The 19213-nt window shown below is 37.6% G+C and overlaps 1 protein-coding gene across 7 annotated transcripts in view; it reads right to left on the bottom strand.

Moving 5' to 3' along the window:
* The window catches only part of LOC121738490 (potassium voltage-gated channel protein Shaker), a 348407-nt gene extending 331314 nt beyond the window's left edge, over positions 1-17093 (bottom strand). For 2 of the 7 annotated variants that reach the window (XM_042130563.1, XM_042130562.1), the window contains exon 1: positions 16342-17090. In XM_042130563.1, coding sequence (XP_041986497.1) covers positions 16342-16538 — 197 coding nt within the window. In that variant the 5' untranslated portion in view covers positions 16539-17090. Of the gene's footprint in view, positions 1-16341 lie in introns of all 7 variants that reach the window. The other 5 variants (XR_006037296.1, XM_042130564.1, XM_042130570.1 and 2 more) reach the window with 5 other exon arrangements.
* Positions 17094-19213: the final 2120 nt, after the last annotated feature.

Here is a 19213-nt window from a genome sequence, read left to right as displayed (position 1 = left end):
TAGCCCGTCAGCATTATCGGACGGGTCAACGAACACCGCCGCTGCCGCCACCGCCCGCGCTCCACTCCCGGTTGCGCCGACGCCGAGTCCACAGGCGATTCAGCAAAACTACGCAACTGTTGCTGGTCGCCCCGCGCCTCCCCCGCGGGCGCATAAAAATGGGGAAAATGAGAGCCGTAAGGCTTCGGAGAGTCGCAAGACTACGGAGAGCCGCAAGGCTACGAAGAGCCGCAAGGCTAAGTCTTATCGACCTGGCAAGGACGAGAGCAGGAGGTGCGATGAGGAGAGTTTCATACTGGTGGAGAGAAGGAAGAAGAAGCCCGCCGCCCGCAACCATCGCGGCACCGCGCCATATGTATTGAATATAATACTATCAATTTCTAAAATAATAACGTTTACACAGTACAAAAGGGAGATGTATGAAATCTGGCGACTCGACTTTTTCGTTTTATAAGGCCCCGGTCTCTTATCTGCGGTTGATGGCAAATTATTATTTACGGCGGGATCCTGCATATTCAACCTTGGTAGGGGTGTCAAAAGCGGGAAAAATCTAAGCTTTTTGATATTTTCATATCAATTACTTACTTAGGGTCAATTTAATGGCGCGAGGCGTTGAGAATTGAGATATGTATTTTTTTATTAATTATTCTTTGGGAAGCGATGGAGTCTTGTCAATTTTAATTGTATCTTCTTATGTAGTAAATATTTTTTTTAAGCTCATCTTATATCTTTAAACGAGCAATTCTTGTATATATATATAATTGGAATCTCGGAATCGGCTCCAACGATTTTCATGAAATTTAGTATACAGGGGGTTTCGAGGGCGATAAATCGATCTGGCTAGGAATCATTTTTAGAAAATGTCATTTTCATCGGATACCGAGCAAAGCTAGATCAAACAGCTACTTATATTAATTGAAAATGGATCCCATTGCATCGACGCATCTCCAAAAAATCAGTATATTCTGGCTTTTTCTTTTTTGTTTTAGTAGCCCTAACTGCGACTATAGGGTCCGTACACTTGCGGGGGAAATGGGAAATATCGGAATAAATTGGGCTAATATATTTCTGTTTGGTTATATTTTTACCCAATTGTAAGAAAGATATTGTTTTCTCCGTTACTACGAAATAGGAAAACCTTGGAATTATCTTTTTATGTAAAACTTTAGAAAAGGCCATGGAGAAAGTAAATAGTAATAGTGATAATTATATCAACATAATTTTATTATTATTTAGGGACTAGAGTCAATATTAAAATGTGACCTTGCAGTCTAGCGGCCAAACCGCTCGTTCTCGCGGATGCATAATATAAATCGAGCCTAAGGCAATGCACAATTTTTAAAAATAATTTATTTATTAGAAAATGGCGACCCCAACTCCGTTTTGCCTAAATTCGTTTATTGTTCCGGGATGAAAATATCCTATGTCCTTTCAAGGGACTCAAAGTATCTCCATATCAAATTGCAGCAAAATCGGTTCAGCGGTTTGGGCGTGAGAGGGAACAGACAGAAAGAAAGACAGACAGACATAATTGCGGACTTATAATAATATAAAGTATGGATTTTTCTTTTTTGTACGCTAATAGTCGATTATCTCTTTGGGCCCTGTGTTTAACATAGTCCTTAACCCATGGTTAACTTTAACCCACACTGGCGTAAGACTATCTAATGGGTGAATTCCAGTGAGCTTAGCCCTAATTATATTATAATGACGTCATTATAAGGTAATAAAGACAAGAGTCAAGACATGAGTTAAAGGACTCAAAGCAACCATGATCACTTAAGTTACAACCTGTTAATATGACGTTAGGGTTAGTGCACATTGTTCGCATACATTAATAATATCCATTGGGTATTACGTCATTATAATATAATTAGGGCTCACTGGAATTCATATCCATATCCATACTAATATTATAAATGCGAAAGTATGTCTGTCTCTCCGTCTGTCCATCTGTCTGTCTGTGTCCTCTCGACGTCCAAACTGTTGAAAAGATTTTACTGAAATTTGGTGCGGTGATACTTGGAGTTCCGGATGAGGACATTGGATACTTATTATCCCGGAAAAAGTTACGGATCCCTCGCGTTGTGCGTTTTGCGTCGCGGAACGAATTTTGGCGTAACGGAGTGACAGCCGTCATCTAGTGAGAAATAAAGATAATCAATCAAAATTCAGGATATTATGCTTTAGTCTCAACGTATTACGTATATAATAACTAGCTATCCCGGCAAACGTTGTTTTGCCATATAAATAATTTTAGAGGTTCGCCGATTCTCAGACCTACTCAATATGGTCACAAAATTTCATGAGAATCGGTCAAGCCATTTCGGAGGAGTACGGGAACGAACATTGTGACACAAGAATTTTTTATATAAGTAAGATAATTAAATAGTTACAGGTTTTTCATTTAATATATTTTGTAAATTACAAAATGTATTAAGTGAAAAAGTTGTTTATTATGAAACTTTAAAGAATAAAGACCAAAAAAGCTAAGCCTATCAATGCCTAGCCATCATCATCCAATAAACGTACGCCGCATTGACCAATGAGAGCGCGGAAAGTTTCTGAATCTGAGTTAAGGAAAAAACATGAATTACCTACCTGATATGGTAATATGAATCACGTCCGTATTATGTACGCATCCTAACACCTCTTTACAGTCAGGTTCTAACAGAGCGCATGTAATTGCTTTTTGGAAGAGAGAATATTAATATCCATTTCATCCAACGCTCGTGCTACCTTATATGAGATTTCTATACCGTTTTATATGAAAATGTAGTATTAAATTAAGCGCACGTTAAAAATAGCTGTGAGGCGTTTAGTGCTAACGTTTTATTACGATATCTATACATACTCGTAACATGTTGCGAATGTTTTATAACAAAGTCGCTTTTTTTCCCTCATGTCTCTTTGTTCCCTTTAATCTTTAAAACTACGCAAAGGATTTTGATGCGGTTTTAATACGATTTAGATACTTTGAATCCCAGAAAAGGAAATATGATAATTTTATTCCAGAAAAATGTACGGTAACACCGCGATAACTAGTTTTGGTACAGCGGAGTTGCGGGCGTCATTTAGAAATAAGACGTAATATATTTTATGTAAACTTCATAAGCTCCATCTTAAACAAAACTCGAACGTTAAAATAGTGAGACGAGTTTTCTTTGAAATAATTTGATTTGTAAAAGAGGTTTTATTTCCTGAGTAAATAGGTCAGGGCCCGTGGCTTGTAAAACATTACCGAATAACGAATCAAAACAGAGCTAATATTTAAACTTTGGTTATGTTTTAAGGGCTGATTTTAATATTTTTAACACGCTTTTATAAATTTGGGTTTTATAAGTAACTATATATTATTATATTGTACCTAACTATGAAAAATAATATGTAACGGAATCTTTAAGCATAATTTTTACCTGTCTCTAGTAGTTTAATTAATTCGAAACTTGCATAATATGTATTAAGAGCCAATGAAAATGCAATAATTTGTTAAATAAAAAATCCAAGATTTTTTTTTCAAAAGATGAAAATAGTTTTTTTTTAACTAATCAGGGCGAGTGAAGTGAGCCCTAGTATGATATCCCACAACTATGTATAGAATAATATGTGTTATGACTTTTTTTTATATAATAAGGGGGCAAAATAGCAAACGGGCCACCTGATGGAAAGCAACTTCCCTCGTCCATGGACACAAGCAGCATCAGAAGAGCTACTGGTGCGTTGCCGGCCTTTCAAGAGGGAATAGGGTAATAGGGGAGGGTAGGGATGGGAAGGGAAGGGAATAGGGGAGGGTAGGGAAGGGAATAGGGGAGGGTAGGGAAGGGAATAGGGTAGGGGATTGGGCCTCCGGTAAACTCACTCACTCGGCGAAACACAGCTGCGCTGTTTCACGCCGGTTTTCTGTGAGAACGTGGTATTTCTCCGGTTGAGCCGGCCCATTCGTGCCGAAGCATGGCTCTCCCACGTCTAAAACTGCCTTATGACTCGATCGATGATCATCAGTTGGTCAAGTTGCGACGACGCAAGCCCTCACAAGTCACAAAGCTCGGATTTTAGCTAGTTAATTATCATTACCTAATGAAAAACACTACACAGATTGACAAAAAGTGAAAACTTCTTTAGTGCGCACCGCGGTGTGATCCTGATCGAAAATACATATTATATATGACGGTGTGAGAGTGGAAATCGGCGCTGCGTAGGAGAGGAAGTAATATATTATTATCTCAGCAATTCAATACAGATTACAGATTAATATATCTCACGTTGTGAGTTGAACAAACTAGGAAAAGGAAAATATCTAAAAAATATCAAAGCCAACGAAAATGACGATGAAAGGTTCTAGTGTCAATTAGAAGTGAGCGTCAAATGCAATTAAATACAGATACAATTGAAGATAACTTGGATTAAATTTTGAAGGAAGTTTAATGTCTAATTTAAGGTTGATTAAATAAAATGAATTATGATACGATCTCTCGTCAGTCATCCATGCCACCTAATTACGAAAGTAAATGACCACAGTGCTCCTGCGTATGGCACACACACTTGGCCACTTTAAAAATAACGTAAGTTTAGATCTAGTGCTGACACTCACAGAGAGACAGAAATGTTATTATGACGTCACTAGCTAAGCATCAGAGTACTTAACTTGTATGGGCCCACTCACGCCTCGGGGTGGCCTTATCACACTGGCGTTGCGCGGCGGTTCTAGATCATAAGCTGGGTACTCATTTTGCAGTGTTGCTGTAACGTAAAATACTGTATCAACCTGCAAGTGGAAACACATCCACGGTCCACCGTGTGTCTACGAGCAGTTTTTGTGCCACCTTTTGTTCGCAGTGATGCTGCCATTCGGAGAGTCACTCCAACTATCAACGTACTCATTTGATACTGTAACTGATACATTACTTGCAACACTGCGTTTGATTAAACTCTCTAGATCAGCCATTCTCAAAGTGTCCTCCGCCAAAGGGTTCCGCGAGCGATACATATGAAAATTGTTTTTAGAAATGTCATCTGCAGACATCAGCATGGAGAAAATTTATTCAAAGACAAAACATCATTTTTTGGGGTTCATCAAAAAGTCACTTTTTTAAGGGTTTCGCCACAAAAAAAATTAGAACCACTGCTCTAGGTGTACGGCAGACGCGCAAATTATCCGCCAGTGTGATAAAACACCTATGGCTTGTGACACAATTTCCCCGCAAATGAGAAAGGTGCGGGGTAGACGTGTACAGAACGCACGACTAAAAACCCTTAAATCAAGTATAAAGTGCCTGATTAGGTTAGGTTATATCTAAGTTTATACCAAGAGATATAATTAAAGCGTTTGGTACAACAAAATAATATAATGAAAACTAAGTTCAACCATTTTGAATTTGATTCCTTTTCGCACACTAAGGGTCAATTCAGACCGCAACGCAACGAGGCGAGGCGAGGCGTGGCGCGGCATAAAGTATGGATTTGACAGATTTCAATTGCGTGAGTCGTCTTGCGAATCTGTCAAATCCATATAAATTCAGTGTCAATTCAGACCGCAACGCGACGCGTAGATGCATTTCTAAATTTGTACTGAATTGATATTAGTATTATCTTGCAAATCTGTCAAATCCATACAAAAGAAATACGCTTCGCGTTGCGGTCTGAATTGACGCTGAAGGTTGATTCAGACCGCAACGCGACGCGTAGATGCATTTCTAAATTTAGATGGATTTGACAGATTCGTAAGACGTCTCACGCAATTGAAATCTGTCAAATCCATACATGACGCGCCGCACCTCGACTCGCCTCGTTGCGTTGCGGTCTGAATCAACCCTAACACTCTTCACGAAATAAAACCATTGACTTGTAATTAATACACAAAAAATCGGCCAAGTGCGAGTCGGACTCGCACAGGAAGGGTTCCGTAAAGCTATAGAGCGAAAATAGCTAAAAATTGTGTTTTTAGTATCGGCGCCCCCTTAAATATTTATTTTATTTTAATATTATTGTTAATTATTAAGGGGGCGACTAACCCTAAATTGTCGATTTTATATTTCATTTTTATACTTGAAAATAAGCCCCGAATTGTTTCATTTTCTAAAATTAGATACTACATTATATTTCCGAGAATTCGATCTCAGCAAAAACACGATATCTTAAAATTTTCTCGATAGAAAAAATCACAAAGATGCATCTAATTTTCACGAATTTTTCATTTATTGCCATAACCGTGCATTGAACAGAATTAATATAATATTTATACAATGTACACATTGTATAAAATTCTATCATTGAGAGATCGACCTAGCGGATTTTTAAAATGTTGTATATTTATCGAGTTATTGAGAAAAAACTAATTTGGCGATGAATCCGTTATCCGCGTCGTTCTTTTTCACCTGGCATATGAAAGACGGGCGTGAGTGTAAAGAGAGAAGGACGATGTTTGATTTTTGGGGTTAGTCGCCCTCTTAAAGTAAAAATAAAACAAGGATGTTGTCAAAATTTCAAGTGCCTAGCAGTTGCCATTATTAATTAGGCCAAAAAAATACGTTTCTTGTATGGGAGCCCCCTTTAAATATTTATTTAAATTTATTTTTAGTATTTGTTATTATAGCGGCAATAGAAATGCACAATCTGTGAAAATTTCAGAAGTCTAGCTATAGCTGTTCTTGAGATACAGCCTGGAGACAGACAGAGGGATGGACAGACATCGAATTAAAATAAAATAAATATATAAGGGGGCTCCCATACAAAGAACACAATTTTTTTGTCAACTTTCGCTCAATAACAGTACGTAACCATTCGTGCGCGAGTCCGACTCGCACTTGGCCGATTTTTATTATTCGTAGGCTTGGTAGTTCAAAACTCCCACGCCTTCTTTTTGAAAGTAATTTCAAAAGTCAGATTATAGGTTTTTAGGGTTCCGTACCCAAAGGGTAAAAACGGGAACCTATTACTGAGATATTAATGTCTATCCATCTGTCCGTCTGTCTCCAGGCTATATCTCAAAAACCGCTATAGCTAGACTTCGGAAATGTTCACCGATTGTGCATATATCTGTTGCCGCTATAACAACAAATACTAAAAACATAATAAATTAAATATCTAGTGGGGGCTCCCATATTATAACAAACGTGATTTTTTGCAACTTTTTGCTCGATGACAATAATGACAACAGCTAGACACTTGAAATGTTCACAAAATACTCAACTGTACTTTAAATACTTTAATAATTAATAATAAAATTAAAATAAATTAAATAATTAAGGGGGGCTCCCGTACAAAAAAAAAACATTTTTTGCTCTTTAGTGATACGGAATCCTTCGTGGACGAGTCCGACTCGCACTTGGCCGATTTTTTATTTTTATCAATTACAACGTGACATAATATAATATACATACCGTATGAGCTTACCTTGCTTTACTGTGCAGTTAATCTAATGTGTGTAGCGGAAATATTAATGTTTCTTTGTATCAAATTAGCTCCAAAAACTCCTACACCGATATCGAATACATTTGACTCAGATATAAGATGGTAAACCACGGGGTAACGTCATACCACTGAAAAATGTACGGTTTACGTGGGATACTCTTATGGCTACTTTATGGGTAGTTGCGGGAAAAAGCTTTTCTTTGTAAAGCTAATGGACTCCGAATGGCTGAAGTGGAAGAGGCGATAAATTATTATCTATAACGAACAATTCAGCTCATCACAGCAGAAAGATATAGAAATAAAGCGAAGACTATAATAGCTTTATTATTTTAAAATCGGTACAGATATTAAAATTGCAAAATGTCTGTTAAAATTGCTACCGCTAAGCTGATTTTGATGAAAGGTTCCATACCTTTCGTCAAATTCAGCTTCATCTGGACAGGCTAAGAGCCTGTCCAGATGAGGCAATTTACGCGACTCGCACGTTTCACGCGCGTAACTGAGATACTAGAAAGATACATAAATATATATCGCGTCCAGATGCCTTTTCTTACTCGCGCGTAAAACGCTTGCAATGAGCGGGAGTCGGGACACTCGACTAGCTCGTAAAACGCACGAGTCAAGATACTTGGGTGCCATTGCAGCGTCCGGAACTACGCGCGAGTCCGTAGCGAATGATCAATAGACGTATGTGATTGGTGCGTGATAACTTCCAGTCCATGTTTGTAGCATAAAAACGCGCGTAAAACGCGGAATCTGGATACAATAGAAATTGAAACACGCGTATGTAATTCGCGCGTAAAACGCCTCATCTGGACAGGGACTTAGCATCTTTGTCTCCCGTAAAAGAACATAAGTAGTAGGAAATAACAACTAAGGTTACTAGGGTATACAACTACCAGTATGTTATACCGAAAAAATGTACAGATTTGCGAACTATATAATATTTAGTTGGTTATAAAACTCCGTAGAATGTTTTACTGGACCCTTCAATTTTAAATCTTACAGTAAGTATCTGATACTCAAAAAGACTTTTTCAATATTATGAGATTATTATATTAGATAAATCGAATTTCAATCTCCGAATCTCTTGAAACAATCTATCGTTAATTACCTTCACTGATTACGACTCTGGAATTGTCGCTTAAATTCGTTTCCACTCGTTAAATTTAAGTCGAAATAATTCCGAATACAAACCAATCCGAGCGAAATGGCATATTGCATCGAAATGCAATAAAAATCTCCAACAATCCGAGTCTAGGGTTGCTAGATAATCAAAGCCGGACAAACCGGACAGCTTAGCCGGAATTTCGTCATAAAAGGCCGGGTCAATCGCGCGTACAAATTGTCGGTTAGGAACCTATCAGACAGAGAGCGGTCAAGCGTTCAAGTCTGAGTTCGCATGCTGCCTTCGAGCGTTAGTCTCACAGAAGCAATTCTGACGCGGTCATAATTACTGCTGTGAGACTGATGCCCCCTGTGTTAGTATATCTATGTAACGTAATACAACAAAAAACGTAAAACTGACCTTTTGAACGCTTGACCGCGTGACAGCTCTCTGTTCAGACAGGTCCCTTAATAGACTTGAAAATATAGTCTAACATTAGTGGGATTATGTAAAATTACGGACGCATAGCTCTACAAAAGCCGCTACCTTATCACGTAAAAATAGCGATCAACAATCCACTAGCAACAATCGCGCGAGCGATTGCTGGGTGTCATGAATGTCACAAACAATGGTGTCATGTATAGTGATCGATTGCAATCGTATTGTTTTGGCTGATACGTGATACGAAATTGTGATTTTGGAGCAATTATCGCGCAATAATTGCTATCGCATTGCTCTCGCAAGATACGTGATAAGGGAGCCGGTCGCCTTTAAAATTTGGCTGGACAACTATTTCCGGCTTAAACCGGACGCCTGGCAACCCTATCTCCTAACTCCACCGGATTCATGCAATATTTATTAAAAACTGATGTAACTATAAAGGTAGTAGAAATAACAAGGGAAAAAGCGAAACGATCGGTTTAGAAAACAATCTATGTAGGATGGGAATGTAAATGCAAGTGTACAGCAAAAGACTCGGAACTATTAACGCTCCGCTTGGAAACATTTACAGCCAAGTGCGAGTCGGATTTCATGTTCTAGGTTCCGTTTATTCTGTACATGTTTGTTTAACGATATCATGTTACTTTCAAGTGCCGTTTTTGTACTCTAATGTTTTAACTGTTGCAATGGTTGTATATAAGAAATTACTAGAACCGGTAATACCGTCAATTTGTACACATACAGACGGACGGACAGACGGATCGACATCGAAGTCTTAGTAATATGGTCCCATGTTTACCCTTTGGGTATGGAACCCTAAAAAGATCATTTCCAGGAAAGGCAAGACCCAAAAATTGCATTGTACAATTATTATTTATTGCTTGGAAAATGGTGGTGTCAGAATATGTAACTGACAATATACTAATATCAGAAGTAATATAAAAATAACGATAGTTAATTCTGCCTCGACATTGACCGCAGGCTAAACTGCTACTGACGTATGCAATTATTTCAGCAATTCACATTTAAAAATGTTATATTTCGTTAAGTGGCTTGATAAATTACCAATTTATATTAACTAAGCTTTTCTAGTAAATATTATTGACTTTTTTTCGTTTCAAGTTAGTTTTTTCCTTTAGGTAGTTTTTTAGGAATTTCTATCTATAAAAGTTTTTTTTTAAAGTAATAATAATAATAATAATAATAAATTATTTATTTTCACACCCAAAAGACATAAAAGCACATAAAAGAGACAAAAAACAAAAGAAATAACAACAACAAAAAAAGTATAAAAAATTACAAAATTGTGCAAAAAGGCGGTCTTACTGCTTTAAGTAGTTTCTTCCAGACAACCGAAAGTAAAGTACTTATAGTAGCGAAATAAACCACCTACAGTTCGACAAGGCTTTAAATGAATGTGTCAATGATGTTCGCTGCTGGTAAGGGAGAACTGTCATTCACAATATGTCAAAAATGACGTTTTTGTTTGATTGAAGCGTTAGTTCCTTTTCTCGCCACGTTCATATAGAGCCTTGTCGAACTGTAGTTAAAAGTTTCCACGGTTAAAAACAGTCGAAAAAATTAAATCTATATATTAATACGTGAGCCAAAAACTTTGTATCCCTTTTGACGAAAAATGGGGAAACGTAAATGAATGAAATTTTGCACAGTTATAGTTTATAAGGTGAAGGAGTGCATCGAGCTAATATTATTTTGAAATTATGCTTTTATCATACATTTTTTTAACAAATAAAATATTACACACACTACAACACACACACAAGAAAAAATGACAGATTTTTGAATACGAATTGTATTCTTTTATTTATGGTTGAAGTCTATTGACAACAAGGTGACAAATTGAAAATGGATTATAGTTTTTTTTATTGAATCTTAGATGCTATTAGACAATGCTTACACAGCCAGTCTGAGATCAGCTGAGTCCCAAAGACAAGAGTTGAAAAAAATATGATAAAGTCAATATTTTTTTACAAAATATAGGTAGTTCTAATGTCGTTGAAACTAAGGTCGAATTTTGACCATTGGGCGATCTCTAGTATTTAATAAATGTTCCAATCTGTAAATGTGCTCGAAACTATTATAGGAACATTCACATAAAATGTTTATTTTACAATTTTTTATGATTCCCGCTATGTTAAATATACCACTGGTATGGTAGTGGTATAGCGGTACTGCTTGTGTCTGCACCGATTTTGATGAATTTTTTTACTCTGATTTATTACCAGGAAGAGTCTAGAAGTTGTGGGCAACTTAATATGGAAATTATCTTAACCTTTAAGTATTTATATCTCTTTTTAAATTAGATTTAAGGAAAATGTTAAGCATCAAGTTATATTATAGGAGAAGACAGTCAACTGGAAAATTAATAGCCATAACTCTTAGTTCTTACTAATTGATATCCCACACCTTTGTATAACTATACGCTTGATTAATCGAAGACAACATTACCTAAATGCCTAATAAGTACTATCAGAGAAGTTGATTCCTAGGCAGGTAGGGGACGTACGTAGTTTGGTCGTGTTATCTCCAACCCAGCCCAGACATCTCACAACATTGAATTGACTACGACAGTATATTATAAGTTTATGGAATTGACTGCATGATCCGAACAAATGACGTTGGTCTGTCAACTACCTTTTCAGATAGTATATAATTTCCTTGATAACATAAGCTTCTAGATAGGACATTCTTAATTGTAAGGAGGACAAAGAAACTTGTACATTGCAGGTCTTCGTAGAGACATGTCAGCTACATCGTTGCGACGACTAGCATTGTATATTGTAAAATATAATAACCATTTCCCTGCCTTATTCGCTAACAAACCCATGGCTTGCCATGTCTTCGTCTTCCATTTGACAGGCAACAGGAAAAAGTCTTATGCCCGGTTTCTGAGGTGTGTTGACGGGAGTTTATCTTTTCACGGGCGTTGTTGATTGGTTAATTTTTTGACGCTAGCCAATCAAAATAGTAAAAAGATAAATTCCGGTAAGGAAAACTCAGAAATTGATCTGATTAATCTTTGTTTATTTTTTTAAGGTTGGGTTGCACCGGAGGCGTGGTTAAAGTTAAAGTTATAGTCAAAGTTATGGTTATAGTTAAGGCTAATATAACTTTAACTTTGACCACAAAATTTGACAGAAGACGTTGCTGGTCCGACAAGGCTTTATAAGAACGTGGGCGGGGGCGCTGCTGGTAAAGGAGAAATGTCAAAAAATGCGTTTTTGTATGATGACAGCATTAGAACTTAGATCCTTTTTTCGCCACGTGCATTTAAAGCCTTATCGAGCTCTATGGTTATGGTTAAATATGGCATCTTGATGGCGTCCATTTTTAACTTTAACCAAAGATTTGACATTTTGCATTGTAGTTAAAATTATAGTTAAGTATAGTTAAAATTACAGTTAAAGTTACAGTTACAGTTAAAGTTAAAGTAAGTTGGTGCAACCCACTCTAAGTAGTTTAAAATACATAAAACCTACAAACTTCTACACAATTCTTACTTCTCTTAAGGCACTAATTTTCTTGTTGGTCCATGATGAATAGCCATGCTGTTCCATCCATGATGAATAGCACTGCTACATTAACATCGATCTTGGGAAATTAAATGCGAATAATCCCCTCTACATGTTCGTTAATGCCTGTATTGGTCTATCCTGTGCCGACCGTAGAGATCGCATTACATTATGCAATTCAGAATTGTGACGTGTATTTCAATTTAATTAAGTAATTGAATTGAGGAAAAATATTGCGTTAGTATAAGTAGGTACTTATAGTGAAGTTAAACAACTAGAAAGATGTTTTAAACCTTGCTCGGATTCTTAAACCGACAAGAAGATTAAAAGAAACCTCAACGACACAGCAATTGCTTTAACCAGATTCTCTGAGAGCCTAGTAACTTACACAGTCTAGGCTATTTCCTAGAAATACTTACGAGATTTTTCGTTCTTTAAAAGCTACTAATTAATAGTTAGACTTAGTTTTTTTCATTTTATCAGTCATTATATTAGACCTATAAAACTAGGCAACTGATTTGATACACTTTTTTTTTCAATCAATGAAAAGTATAGAATGATCATTATTTAGAAAAAGATGAATATTATGTTCATAATAATATTTTAGGCTGGCCGAATACACACGTTTTCCGTATTCGATTTCCGAATTCGTTTTCCGTATTCAAAGAACCGAATGCATGAAATCAGTAAAAATACACACTGACGCACACGTTCGCTTTTTTCCGAACGGTACGCATTCCGAACGTACGTTTCAAGTACAGCTTGCACCTGAAACGTACGTGAACGAACTTGAAACGGCCGGTGCTTGAAAATTGAAATTGAAAAATACGAACGCTTTCACTAGTCTCATGGAATTCCAAATCGTAATTCGGAAACCGGAAAACGTGTGTATGCGGCCAGCCCTAAATTATTAAAAATATAGATTTTTCGTAATACGAAATCGCGGCCAAAGCTGTATATCATAATTTTGTTGTAATGTTTACTGTTGATCTAAATGAATTTTAAATAGTAGCTGCAGCGCATTATATCAACAAATCATCAATCATTGAACGTACTAGAGATATGTAAAATGTAAATGGACCGTCTAGTTAGATTAGATGATCTATATTCTAGATTAAGCATGGAGGTATTACAGATTGATAGAGTACTAAAAATTTAGTATGAAAACCAAGGGGTTGGGGGTGGTGGTTCTAAGCCAGGCAGCTTTTGTTAGTTTTTTTTAATGCTAGAAAGATCTCATAGTTATTAGTTACTTAAACCGTAGCTTAAACCTCATAGCATTTTATTCTTAAGTTAACACTACTAGAAAGGTCAATGACCGCTGGTGCCACAATTGTTCTGACTATAGTATTTTGCTATAAATACGAAGTCTAAGGGTTAATTCAGACCGTAACGCGACGCGTAGATGTATAACTTTTGTATGGATTTTACAGATTTGCAAGACGTCTCATGCAATTGAAATCTGTCAATTATTCATAACAAATTTCAGATATGCCTCTACGCGTCGCGTTGCGGTCTGAATTGACCCTAATACTCTAAGGGCCTATTTCACCACTTCCTGATAAGTGCCGGATGGGCTATCTACCAGCTAACTTGACAGATAGAGTATAGAGAATCTGTCAAAAAAGTTGTAGATAGCCTATCCGGCACTTTATCAGGAAGTGGTGAAACAGGCCCTAAGGATTTGAAGTTTAACCCTTATTTAATTACACATAATATATTGTAAATTAAAACCCTCAGCCCTACTCGTGTACCCGTAATGGGACAATAATAGCTCAGGTTAAAATAATTATACTCTACTACAAAATTATTTTTCATCTATAATTTAGTAACGACAAATCATATTCAAAACATTTTTATTTTGGTTAATCGTCAACTTGTGTAGACCTCAACTCAATATTTTTCCTTGAAAGAGTTACAAGTGTTTTGGATTAGTTCAATATTTCGACCCACGTTAATCCGACAAACGTTTTGACATTTGCATGATAGACTACTGCCTAGATATTTACACATTATGATGGATTTACACGGGTCAATTTTAGCCGTGCGGCAAGTCACTAGTCGAATCGCCTGTCCAAGTCGAATCGCCACCCCATTTACACAGTTCTACAAAAATTGCTTGTGACTAGTTCATTCTGCGTGGAAATGTCGCGTAAAATTTTTCAAAAAGCCCATTATTTCTCAAATAAACGCAATGCAACTGGCATTGCGTTTATTTGAGAAATAATGGTCCACTTAAAAATGAAAAAAAAGTACTAAGGTGAGGCTACAATGTATTCGCAGCAAGCGATCGCTTGTGACTGAGCGTTTGCACGGTCGATTTTAGTCACTAACCGCGTGCGGCTGATGGCCGCGCGGCAAAAGTCGTTCGGCAGTTACTTTTGGGGTATGCGGCTTGAGCCGCACGCGGCGTAGCGTAGCCGAATTATTGCCATTTAGACAGTCGATTTTCGCCGTACGGCGAATCATGTGGCTAAAGTCACCCGTGTAAACCCCGCATTACATTACAAACCAAAGTGATAAGGTTTTATCTGAATTACTTACAAACAATTTTCCTAAAGCTAGATACTCATAGTACCCAGCTTAAAGTAGCCTCGAGTACAAAGCTTTTATTTCTGGACGTTTAGTTTTCAATTTTGCATTGCGTACCTAAAAAAAATAAAAAGAAAATGTTTTTGGAGCAAACATAATAATCAGTAATGGGCATGTCGGTTCACAAGGGCCGCCGGTTTAGCCAGGGGCCGGATTAGCTAGGGTCTACTGTACAGTTAAATCGACGGTCAAAACTTAAACTAGATACAATAATATACAATAATTCTAATATTATTATAATGCAGTTTCGCTCCTTGTTCCATTTAGTCCGTTTCTTAACCAACCATCCATACAGTATAACTGATAAACTCAATGTAGAATTGCTGCAAGTCATACCTACAAATATTATTAAAATCCGAAAGTGTGTCTTTCTGCTCCTCTGTCACTTGTAAATTCAAGATTTTTTATTTTTACTCTGATATTCTCTTCAAAGACTTATATTATATTAATTATTGAAACTTAATACTCTTTAAAATTATGAAATATACGACGGAAAAACATAGTTGAAACATCTGCTTTGTAAAGCTTGTAATGGAATGTAAACATAACCTGTCGCAGACACTTCAATAGCGGGCATGTCTTAAAACGCCAGTCATAAGCGTCTGTTAAGCGTCTAGCCGCTTCGTAAACATACCCGAGTGCCTACATGTATACACACAGGTTTGGGGATTATACAATATACAATGACATGTCAATTTTAGAAAATATATCTAACTAGCATTATAGGTCAAAACACTTTAACGTGCCAAAACGAATCCAAGTGAATTCATCGAATGTTTCGCGTTATACAAACATACGAAAGATTTAGATATATAAAGATAACTGAAAATTCATAGTGTGAGGCACTGAAGCCTGAATCGATATTCAGAGGTCGGCGCGGTAGTCCTTCTATTTCGCAAGTCCAAGGTGAAAGTTTCCGATTTTTAGGTCGACAAATGTTCAATGTCAAATACGCCGCAGGACTAAATTGGTCACCGAATTGGGTCTCCCCTCGCACGCGATATCAACCGCATTTTTATCCGACTGGCACGTAAACAAAGTTTACTATCCGTTTACAATGTAAAATTTTATGTCAAATTACTTGATAAATTACGTACTCCACTTTGCTAATTTGTGCGTGTTTTGATTACACGAAACGTTTTGACTCGGAAAGTTTTAAGCGTATAAGTTTGTGTATAGCTGTCGCCTATCGCCAGCTGTGCGGAAGAGGGTTGAGTGTGTGGCGCCGGGTGTGCGTCTGGTGTACGTAATACGTACCTTTTCCGTGGCTTGCGGCGTGGTCTCCGCCGCTCGCCCTCAAGTTCGTTTTCGAGGCCACGCCGGCGCGGGCCGCTGGCCCCCCGTCGTCGCTCCAGCTTGCGCTCTTGTTGGGACTCTCGCAACTCATCAACTACCGCCACTCGAGGTACGAACTCATCATCTTCAATATGTTTTGGGGTCTGCGGTGCGCCCATCCGAAGATGGCGTTGACGCCACCACAGTACCCACGAACTTATGTTGTCGCGAATTTTGCCGAGGACCCGTCACCGAACTCAAAGTCACGTATTGTCCTGCCTGAAAAAAACCCATCAGCCCCGGGGCTCTTACGGCTACTGTATCAAACAACTTATCACGTAGTGGAAGGCTTAGGCGGCAGTGAAAGCGTAGCAATTGTATATCAGCAATTTCGCTTTTCAAAGTTTCGTTTCGGGGATGTCCCCTTCAGTCTTGTTCTCTTACATTCACAGGGTCCACACAAGCAAAAGCACTACTTAATCCTATACTTATTTAAATATTGGCAGGATGGATGGCAGTCGTCAGTGATCGCGTCTACATGTTTAGGTATCGCCGAACGGGTGCGTGTATGGGGGCCGGTGGTCGGTCCGGGCCGACGGGGCACGGATGGGGGTCATGGCTGTGCGCGATGGTCAGCGTGAGCAAGCGTGCCGCGAGCTGTGTCGCACTCAACAGATGTCGGAGTAAATAGCGTTACGTAACGGAGGCGGACCGGGCGCGGACGTGGTTGCGCTTCGAGGACGGGCGCGCGAATGTCGCGGAGGCTTCTCTTGCATCGCATGGAGCCGCCGCCCGCCCACCGCGCCACCGCCCGCCCTGATAACGCTCTGTACCTGTGACGCTTTGCTATTGTCCTTATCGCTCGACTTTTATTGTGGGTGTCCGCTCCATAGAATTGTCACACCGTATTACTTCCTAACGGAAGATTAACTTTGTTTTTAATTACGGCTCTTTTGTGTTAAGTTTGTGTATAACATTAATTATTATAATATTATGATTACAATAAATATATAATTTATTTTAATACGCGTTATTATTTATATATCTATCTATATATTTGTATGCTTTACATGATATTATGTATCTTAAAAATAAAAATGAGAGACTAAAATATATTAATGAGAAAATTATTTTTGCGACATAAAAATTATTGTAAAAAACATTCAATTTGTTTACGCTAAGTATTTTGCTTTTAAATTAACATTAGACCTTGTAAATCACAACATCAATTCTGTTTAATTACACTTAGGTACAGATTAGTTACAAGTACTAAATGTAAACACTAAGTGCTGAAGTGCTGAAGTACTGAAATACTAAGTACCGGTCAATAAACAGCTGATTGGCTTACCGTGGCCTTATATTAGCTGAAGGTATTTGGCCTGGTGCAATTGGCCTCATGCCAAGGGTCGCTAGGATGCGCTATGACTGATGTTATCTTAACGAGTTGTAATGAAATATTTTACACTCTACTTACCCTTGCTGCTAGTACTAACTACTTTATTAGTACTGAAGTTAAGTTAGTAAGGCAAACGAGCAAACGGGTCAACTGACACTCGCAGCATCAGAAGAGCTGCAGGTGCGTTGCCGGCCTTTTAAGAGGGAATAGGGTAATAGGGGAGGGTAGGGAAGGGAATAGGGGAGGGTAGGGAAGGAAATAGGAGAGGGTAGGGAAGGGAAAAGGGTAAGGGATTAGGCTTTCGGTAAACTCACTCACTCGGCGAAACACATCGCAAGTGCTGTTTCACGCTGGTTTTCTGTGAGCCAGTGGTATTTCTCCGGTCGAGCCGGCCCATTCGTGCCGAAACATGACTTTCCCACGTCAAACTATACTATACCTACTTATATTATAATATACCACAACTATCACTGTATACCAAATAACATAAAAATTGATTAAGTAGTTCCTAAGATAATAAGCAATTTCATATAATTTTCCTTGCTTTTTCCACATTTTTTTTCTATTTATTAGTTCCAATTAGTCTTAAGAGTGATAATATAGCCCATAGCCTTCCTCGATAAATGGACTATCTAACACTGAAAGAATTTTTCAATTCGGACCTGTACCTAGCACATGAGATTAGCGTGGTCAAACAAACAAACACACTCTTCAGCTTTATAATATCTTATATCTTTAAACGAGCAATTCTTGTAAATTTTAATAATTGGAATCTTGGAATCGGCTCCAACGATTTTCGTGAAATTTAGTATATAGGGGGTTTTGGGGGTGATAAATCGATCTAGCTAGGAATCAATTTTAGAAAATGTCATTTTATTCGTGTTTTATTGAATACCGAGCAATGCTCGGTCAAATAGCTAGTTAGTATAAATATTATGAGTAGGTCGACAAATAAACAAAATAACTTTCACGTGCAAATAAAATGTATTAATAAAAGTTTATTAATATTTGATGAGAGCGCACGTTTCCAGAGTATGTAACATTTATATCGAAAGTCTCGGCGTTGATAACTTTTTTAATATGCTTAAAATGTCCTGTAGCTGTTCTGGGAATTATTATAAAATACATGTAAACTACATAGTTTATAGTTTATGTCAGTTCGTGTCAGTTGAAACTACGTGACAATTCCGTAGATAGACATTAACTGTACAGTGTACACCTGCGAAGTTTACGACAAGTAGGGTAGACTGGGTACGATTGTGACAATTTTGGTTTGGAGGGCAATAATTTTGTTAATTTTACACCTAGCTAGAAAAATTTTATCACAAACCATAGTTTATTTATTTATCTGCATAAAAATACTAATATATCATGCTAAAATACGATGTATTAGTCATGGAATCAAATTTAAAAGAAGGAGGGAAATTGTCACAACCGACCACATCCCAAGGACGGTTG

Source organism: Aricia agestis, chromosome Z (genome assembly GCF_905147365.1).
Source record: "Aricia agestis chromosome Z, ilAriAges1.1, whole genome shotgun sequence".
NCBI classification, from domain to species: Eukaryota; Metazoa; Arthropoda; class Insecta; order Lepidoptera; family Lycaenidae; genus Aricia; species Aricia agestis.
This window is presented reverse-complemented; position numbering and strand designations above follow the sequence as displayed.